General features: G+C 44.9%; 2 protein-coding genes across 5 annotated transcripts in view; one reads left to right on the plus strand and one right to left on the minus strand.

Moving 5' to 3' along the window:
- The window catches only part of LOC139747986 (equilibrative nucleoside transporter 1-like), a 177,951-nt gene that overhangs the window by 121,838 nt on the left and 46,726 nt on the right, over positions 1 to 9,387 (minus strand). For all 4 annotated transcript variants that reach the window (XM_071660513.1, XM_071660512.1, XM_071660511.1 and 1 more), the window contains exon 3: positions 457 to 601. The gene's annotated coding sequence lies outside the window, so the exon portion shown is untranslated. The remainder of the gene's footprint in view (positions 1 to 456; positions 602 to 9,387) is intronic.
- Positions 1 to 9,387, plus strand: part of LOC139747985 (neuropeptide SIFamide receptor-like) — a 140,286-nt gene that overhangs the window by 54,016 nt on the left and 76,883 nt on the right. The window contains exon 2 of the mRNA XM_071660507.1: positions 3,198 to 5,021. Coding sequence (XP_071516608.1) covers positions 4,468 to 5,021 — 554 coding nt within the window. The 5' untranslated portion in view covers positions 3,198 to 4,467. The remainder of the gene's footprint in view (positions 1 to 3,197; positions 5,022 to 9,387) is intronic.

The following is a 9,387-nucleotide window of genomic DNA, read 5'->3' on the forward strand; positions in this document are numbered from 1 at the left end:
ACACTTCGCACACTTTCATACGAAAACCACACACACACACATACACACACACACACACACACACACACACACACACACACACACACGCACACACACACACACATTCACATACATTCACACTATCATCATCCTATACACATCCTTAACCATCACCAATTCGTCCACAGATTTATATAGAATGTATATACTGTAGTATCTGAACTGGCTGTGAGAGGCTGGAGGAACTTTGAACATGAGTAATTTGCATATAGAAGTTTAAGTGTAATTAACTCTGCCCCGGATGTTAAAGGATTAGAGGCGATTACATTAACTTGTCAGTCCTCCATCTCAAGACTCGAAAGTCACTGGAAAGTAACCTGATAATAGTATTAACCAACAGATCTCAAGGATTACATTCAATTAGCTTTCTAAATTACCATTTTTCTTAGGTTCTTCGTAAACATCTGATTGTATTACCGTTTTTAAGTTGATAGACGTCTTCTGTTCATTGTCTCCTAATGAGTTCCATGTTGACTGAGCTGAGTGTCTCCTGTTAACGCTCTCCTGTTCGTTATCATCTCCTGTTGGCTCCACACATTCTCCCTTTGGAACCGCCCGTTTCCTGTTAAAAAAAAACAGAAAATTTGACTGTTTTTTTATCCCATTTTCTCTGTTTCTTGAAACGACTATTAATGTGGGACATAGAGATATATCCCAAATAGATTGAGTTTATCTATCACACAGTTACCAAAATTGGTGGAATCTGGCTAGGAGAGATTTTCAATTTGGTGATAGAGATAGATAGATAGAGAGAGAGAGAGAGAGAGAGAGAGAGAGAGAGAGAGAGAGAGAGAGAGAGAGAGAGAGAGAGAGAGAGAGAGAGAGAGAGAGAGAGAGACGAAATCTCCAAATGCTCTGGACACAGAGCTAGTTAACTGACGTTGGCCAACTTTCCCCCAACTCCTCAGTATTATGAGGAGAAAGTTTTCCATTCTCACTGGCTCACGTTAGAGTCTGAATATGCAGGAGCGGGTGGAAGCCACCCCATTCCCACAAGGGTGGAGGGGGGGCGAGAGAGAGAGTTCCACTTTTCGACACTTCCTCAGCAACACATACACTCTTACAAAGTTTGAAGTGCCGGATTTCAATCTAAGTAAAACTGAATTGGAACGTTTAAATGTATACTTTAAATGATTGCAGAGCAAAGTATGATGGTGAATCTGTTTCTCTATATCATTAGTCTATCGTAGAACTTGAAGGTTTAGTTAATATAACTGAAAGTAAGGCCTTATTGAAGTATATCATTTCAGTGCCAAGGACCTTTTTTGTCAAAGTGTGTCTGCCCGTTGATGACTTGGTTTGTTCCCAGGCATCAACTGGAGTAAGCTTTGAAGACTGTGTTTATCGAGTTGACAAGTCTATTTGATATCTTTTAATTACAGGTTGTCTCTGTAGGTTGATAACGGGTCATAGATTAATAGTTTGTCAATATATATAAAGTGCAGGACCTAAATGAACGCGACACGTAGGGAGTAAATGCACAATTATAAGTGAGGATTTGATATAAACATCTTGAAATATAAGATTTTGACTCTCTTATATCCTCAAAGGCCTATAGCAACCACGTCCTTATAATCTCTCACATTTAAAGATTCAAGAGATAGTAATTTGTTATGTTCGTAGCAAAAGGCAATCCAGAATGACCTTTCGCAGTGGATGTTTATGTTTCCTAAGACTATATCAGACACTCCATCTCAAGAGTCTGAGAAGTTTAGAATCTAAAAGGAATCTAATCTCAAAATCTAAAAGGAACATAGACGTTCAAGAAGGTATCAGAAGACTCTGAAAGAGATCAGGGCGCAGTCTTTGATCTTAGCTTGTTCGCAGTGAGAAGTATATTAAGAGAAAGATGGGTTGTAAAGCGAAGGAGAAATATTGAAGATGCAAAGAAAAATTATCATGGACTCACAACTTATTCATGTGAGTTACCTTTTACTCAGAAATCAGTACTTCAAGTAGCATATATACATATATACATTCACATGTTCACCAAATGGCGTCCTAGCTACGTCTCTTCGTTGTATATCAATTGATTGTTATATTTCTCTCTTGCCTCTCCCCTGATGATGTGATTATGACACGAAAGTGCACTTGGGAACTTAGGTGTTTCATTTCACCGTGAACTCGTAGGAATTATATATATATATATATATATATATATATATATATATATATATATATATATATATATATATATATATATATATATATATATATATATATATATAACTCAATTCGTTGGTATTAAATCCACGTCAAATAGTTCGGCTCGACCAATAGAGTGAACGAGGTGAGGGGAACAACGACAAACTTGCCTCGTTAACCAAGCATCGTTAAACACACGGGTTGGACGACAGACGTGGGCGTCTTAAACAAGGTTGAAGGGGCACCTTCCCAACCCAATTTAAGAATGTCTGTTAATCATAGGAATTCTACACTGGTGGGTCCCCATCTCCTGTACTGTACTGGAAGGGAGTTGTACACTCGTGGGGCCCCATCTCTTGTACTGTACGAGAAGGGAGTTCTACACTGGTGGGTCCCCATCTCTTGTACTGTACAGGGAGGGAGTTGTACACTGGTGGGGCCCCCCATCTCTTGTACTGTACGAGAAGGGAGTTCTACACTCGTGGGAGCCCCATCTCTTGTACTGTACTGGAAGGAAGTTCTACACTCGTGGGGGCGCCCCATCTCTTGTACTGTACTGGAAGGAAGTTCTACACATGTGGAGCCCCATCTCTTGTACTGTACTGGAAGGAAGTTCTACACTTGTGGGGCCCCCATCTCTTGTACTATACGGGGAGGGAGTTCTACACTCGTGAGGGCCCCCATCTCTTGAACTCTGTCATCTTAGAGCTCTTAATAACCGTGTCCTCCAAATTAGATCATCCACGAAATAGGATTACAGTGTCCTATTTCGAGCAAATAGGTTGAAAAAAAAAATTACCATACTTGACTGAGCTAAGACACACAATCCTTGACAGATGAGGCGATACACCATTCACGAATAGCGACACTTGGCTGGTCAGTTGACTCACCCATCATGAGTCATGAGGCCTTGGGAAAAGGTGGGTAGATTCGCCTCATACTCACCTCCCCACGACTCCCTCCCTCCTCCATCTACACGTCAAATAATGTGATGTTTTTCTTTTGTGTTTCAGGTAGAAGGGTGTGTGTGGGAGATGCGCGAGAACCTTTCTCATCTCCTTCGTCAGTAGCTCCCTCAGCTCCTGCAGAGGCAAGGGAGGACGTTGTGACTGTCCTCATACCACTCCCTCAGCCTCCAGGGGATAGATAACATGGCTACCACAGACGGCAGAGAATATCCCAATACACCCAGTGGCTCAGGGAAGCCACTGTCATAATAGTGGAGGAGAAGATACTAAGAAGTGGCGTTAAGTGGTCGAGGTGTTGAACATTGTCTGAAGCACCAGTCAAGGTCATTACAGGTCACGTAAGGTCACAAGTGTCACACACATGTGGGGAAAAAGGGTCCAGGAAATGACCTATCGTAAGTGAGGCCAAGAAACGTACATTTGACGGATGTAAACATTAGAAGAAAAGTTAGTTCATCTTATAGAAGACGTACATTTGACTGGTGTAAACATTAGAAGAAAGTTTAGTTCATCTCATAGAAAACGTACATTTGACTGGTGTAAACATTAGAAAGAAAATTTAGTTCATCTTATAGAAAACGTACATTTGACTGGTGTAAACATTAGAAGAAAACTTAGTTCATCTTATAGAAAACGTACATTTGACTGGTGTAAACATTAGAAGAAAACTTAGTTCATCTTATAGAAGACGTACATTTGACTGGTGTAAACATTACAAGAAAACTTAGTTCATCTTATAGAAGACGTACATTTGACTGGTGTAAACATTACAAGAAAACTTAGTTCATCTTATAGAAGACGTACATTTGACTGGTGTAAACATTAGAAGAAAACTTAGTTCATCTTATAGAAGACGTTCTGGAGCAACTTGTATCCCAGTTTGGGAGGAATGATTGAAAGTGGACGTCTTCTGCTCGGGGTTATCTTCTCAGCCATCGGTAAACTATACCTGATGGCTTAGGGGGTCATTTGCCCACCTCACTTAAGAAAAAAAGGTCCTTTTCAACGACTCTTGGCAAGACGTTAGTTTACATGGAACACTTTGGCTCTGGTCTCCACCTCTCCCGACACACACCCTCCCTCCACCTCCTTCCTCAACTTTAAACTTGTGAGGAGAACGTGTTTGGAGAGAGAGAGAGAGAGAGAGAGAGAGAGAGAGAGAGAGAGAGAGAGAGAGAGAGAGAGAGAGAGAGAGAGAGAGAGAGAGAGAGAGGTTCCTCCTCCCTCCTCCTAGAGAGAGAGAGAGAGTCGTCCTCCTCCTTCCCTTCCTCCTCCTTCCTTCCTCCTCCTCCGTGTGCTCACCCCTCACACCATCATGGTGGTAGGAACACCAGGGCCTCGAAGTGGTGGAGGTGGTGTGGCGGCCTCCACCTCCTCCACCACACCATCTCCTCTCCAGACCCTCGTCAGCCCCGTCCATGTGTTGTGGTCGGGAGACGCCAACATCTCGACCATCCTGGCGGACACGGGAGTTCCCCTTAGCCTCTACGGCACACGGGAAGCGGCCAGCTCGGTGGCCACACCACACGGGCAGACGACTAGAGGCGGTGGCCACCACACGACCCTCCTGACGTCCCTCAGCCACAAGGACGCGACGGTCGTGGACGTCGTGGAAGACCCGCAACACGCCGCTGCCACCACGCTCCTCCTGCTCAACCAGACGACCAACATCACCTCCATGGATCAAGACGACCTAGACGACCTGGGCGACACGACTTCGGGCTTGAACTACAGCCACTACGACCTCTCCCTGGACGACCTGCTGTACCGACACTCCGTCAACACAGGGACGCTCCTGTGCCTCAGTTATGTGGTCGTCTTCATCCTCGGGGTGGTGGGCAACTGTTTTGTTATTGCCGTCGTGTTCAGGTAAGCAGTGGTGGTGGAGGGTACGTGTCCCGTGTCCTTGTGTGTGTGTGGGTGTGTGTGTAGGTCCCATCCTTAGGGCTTGGATAGGTGTAGGCAGCTGGTGACACTGCCATCTGTGTGTTTGCTTGCATCATCTTGTGTGTGTGGGTGTGTGTGTAGGTCCCATCCTTAGGGCTTGGATAGGTGTAGGCAGCTGGTGACACTGCCATCTGTATGTTTGCTTGCATTATCTTGTGTGTGTGGGTGTGTGTGTAGGTCCCATCCTTAGGGCATGGATAGGTGTAGGCAGCTGGTGACAATGCCATCTGTGTGTTTGCTTCCATCATCTTGTGTGTGTGGGTGTGTGTGTAGGTCCCATCCTTAGGGCTTGGATAGGTGTAGGCAGCTGGTGACACTGCCATCTGTGTGTTTGCTTCCATCATCTTGGGAACTACGTATTCAAAATGGATCTTAAGGACACCAAGATGGTGGTGGACAAGGGGACATCAAAGAGGCGAAAATGGGTTGCGGGTTCTCGACCGAAATCCTCGTTCTAAGTCGATACTTTTTGGCAGACTTTGGGTTCGGGAGGAAGAGCGTGATCTTAAAGACCGGATGAATCGAATGACTTGATCGCCGTTTCCCCGCGTCAGCGGAGTAGCGCCAGGAACCAGACGAAGAAAGACGACCCATCCACTCGTATACACACATATATATATATATATATATATATACATAAACGCCCAAAAATGTATATATATATATATATATATATACATACTATTTTATTTGTTATAATTAATTGCCGTCTCCAGCGTCAGCGAGGTAGCGCCAGGAAACAGACGGGAAATGGCCCAACCCACCCACATACACATGTATATACATACACGCCCACACACGCACATATACATACCTATACATCTCAACATATACATACGTATACACACACAGACATATACATATAAACACATGGACTTAATTCATTATTGTTGCCTTTATTCATTCCCGTCGCCACCCCGCCACACATGAAATGACAACTCCCTCCCCCCGCATGTGCGCGAGGTAGCGCTAGGAAAAGACAACAAAGGCCACACATTCGTTCACACTCAGTCTCTAGCTGTCATGTATAATGCACCGAAACCACAGCTCCCTTTCCACATCCAAGCCTTGCATTTGACGGACTTCATCTTTCGGCACTCCACACTCCGTTTTCGATCTTGGTCTTGTCAAAGAGAAAATTGCCGGACTGTTGAATGTCGCCTCCAACAGCCAACAGTTCCATCGCGGAGCCGCACCGCCTCAAGATGGCATGTCTCGCAGACACAAGGTACACACATACCTGTCTTTTACAGGTCGGGAGGAGAGGCGAAGATTACCATGGGAATGTTTGGGTTATCTTGCGTAAATGGCTGTAAAAGAGGTGTGTGTGTGTGTGTGTGTGTGTGTGTGTGTGTGTGTGTGTGTGTGTGTGTGTGTGTGTAAACAAAAAAAGTGTAAATGGGTGGTCGTGTGGAAGGCATCGGCTCATAACAGTGGAGGTTATGTGTGCAATGGACGGGGTTCCAATAAGGGGTCTCTGGGGGGGTCTTTGGAGGATCATCATGGCCATTTGGTGTGGTGGGGTGTTGGGGTTTAAACAATCCGGTCCCGGGTTCGATTCCCCACCTTGGGTGAGGGAGAGGGAGAAAGGAGGGGAGGGAAGGGGAGGGGTTGTAGGTCGTAATTTCATGTGGTATGAGTTGGAGGTTTTAATGAAGAGAGGTATATTCTCATCTCTGGCTGCGTATACTTCTATGTATATTGAGTATACTTGTGTATATATCTCGAGTTTGAGGTTTAATGAAGAGAGGTATATTCTCATCTCTGGCTGCGTATACTTCTATGTATATTGAGTATATTTGTGTATATATCTCTCGTTTGAGGTTTAATGAAGAGAGGTATATTCCCATCCCTGGCTGTGTATACTTCTATGTATATTGAGTATACTTGTATATATCTTTCTGCCTTTAGCATTGAATATTTCTGTAGTCATCTCTAGCTGTGTATACTCAGCAGGTATATCTAATCTTTAGCAGTGAATAATTCTACAGTCATCTCTGTCTGTGTATACTTTCCCTAACCGTATCTCCCTTCAGCCGTGAACAACACCCCCATATACCATACACCTGAACGTATATACACGTATATACCATACACCTGAACGTATATACACGTACATACCATGAACGTATATATACGTATATACCATACACCTGAACGTATATATACGTATATACCATATACCTGAACGTATACACACGTATATACCATACACCTGAACGTATACACACGTATATACCATACACCTGAACGTATATACACATATATATCATACACCTGAACGTATATATACGTATATACTCGTTCGTCTTGATGCGTTTCGCTTCGATATGCCATTTGACTATTGGCTCCTCCCCCCTTACCCCACCCCCCCCCTAAACCCGTCCCAACTATGTTGCATTCGAGGAGAAGACAGGAAGGGAACTGGGTTTAACACTGTGTGTCCCCCCCCAAGTGCGTTCGACAATACAGTTAATGGTGGGGTGAGGGGTAAACCCCCACACAACGGATGGCTATATATGAAATGCCCTCTCATGCATGCATGTGTGTGTGTGTGTGTGTGTGTGTGTGTGTGTGTGTGTGTGTGTGTGTGTGTGTGTGTGTGTGTGTGTGTGCCTCGCGCTGAACGGGTTACTGGGGCGATATTGCTAGGAATATCATACAAAGGGGCGAGGAAGATGTTGATAATGGCCACGTATCTCCCGCGTGTGGTGTGAGAGGCTGGCTGGAAATCGGATATTATTATCTTCCTCCTTCTTCCTCCTCTCCTCCTGTGTTATCACATTTTAAAAGGAGGGAACCGTAGGCAGAGCCAAGCGAAGTCTCGTCTTCTATCTCGATGGCTCGCCCGTCTGTTTCGTGTCTGTGGTTATCACATGGATGTGATCCTTGGCACGTGTGGTTAGCACATAGATGTGAGCAAGTGGAGCTTTCACATAGATGTTGTGATCACATAGATGTGATCCTTAGCACTCGAGGTTATCACATAGATGTGATCAACTGGAGTTATCACATAGATGTGATCAAGTTGGGCTATTACATAGATGTGATCCTTGGCACGTGTGGTTATCACATAAATGTGATGAAATGGCGCTTTCACATAGATGTGATCCTTGGCACGTGTGGTTATCACATAGATGTGATCCAATCGCCACATAAAGTAAGAAAAATGTTTAATCATTAAACATTCCTTCTGCCTCTTACCCTTGCTGACCATTAGGCACAAGATATGAGATCTGATGTGAGGGGAAAGGGGGGGCCCCTGTCTTCGTCTTTCCCCCCCCCCCCCCCTTGCGCTACCTCGTGAGCGCGGGAAACGGAGAATAAGTAACAAAATAGGAATACATTGAATAAATCTATCTAGATAAGGGGATGGGATAATCTATTCTCTCTACCATTACCACCCACCCCTGGACTTCGGCGGCAATTATAGTCTTAAATAAGGCGTATGGAATGGCTATCTATCGATGACAATAGATGGGTCTCGTTCACCTTATCTCGCACGCACTGAGCAACACACACAGTGATAAACGCCTGTCAACTCGTTGATACAGAATGTCGGAAATCCGTCTGGGACGCAGAGAAATTCGCACATAATGGTCATAGAATGAGATTCGACAGAGCTCTCTCTCTCTCTCTCTCTCTCTCTCTCTCTCTCTCTCTCTCTCTCTCTCTCTCTCTCTCTCTCTCTCTCTCTCTCTCTTTCATGGTACTGAGTGTGGTAGAGAAACGGTGTCTCCCTGAGCAATAATAAATGGTAATGTGGTAAATGAAGTAAATGAGAAAGATAAAGGTAATTGGTTAGTGCAGAGCTGGACAGGATTGTATGAACTGAGAGGCAAGAAGGAGGGAGGTTATGAGGAGTATTGCATGGTCTGTGAGGCAAGAAGGAGGGAGGTTATGAGGAGTATTGCATGGTCTGTGAGGCAAGAAGGAGGGAGGTTATGAGGGAAGGATTGTATCATCTGTGAGGCAAGAGGGAGGGAGGTTATGAGGGAAGGATTGCACCATCTGTGAGGCAAGAAGGAGGGAGGTTATGAGGGAAGGATCGCTTGACCTGTGAGGCAAGAGGGAGGAAGACCATGAGGGAAGGATATCAGGATCTGTGAGGCCAGATGAGGCTGCAGTGGACGTAGGATTCTGCAGGATCTGTGAGGCCAAGAGAGAGAGAGAGTGAGGGAGGAAGGTGTGCACAACTGTGGCTGGCAAGGACGAAGGAGCCCACCGCCTGGAAATGCCTGGAAATGACGTCTTGTGGGGCTGGATTGAGTGAGTTTGGAAGACCTGC

This window comes from Panulirus ornatus, chromosome 71 (assembly GCF_036320965.1).
Source record: "Panulirus ornatus isolate Po-2019 chromosome 71, ASM3632096v1, whole genome shotgun sequence".
NCBI classification, from domain to species: domain Eukaryota; kingdom Metazoa; phylum Arthropoda; class Malacostraca; order Decapoda; family Palinuridae; genus Panulirus; species Panulirus ornatus.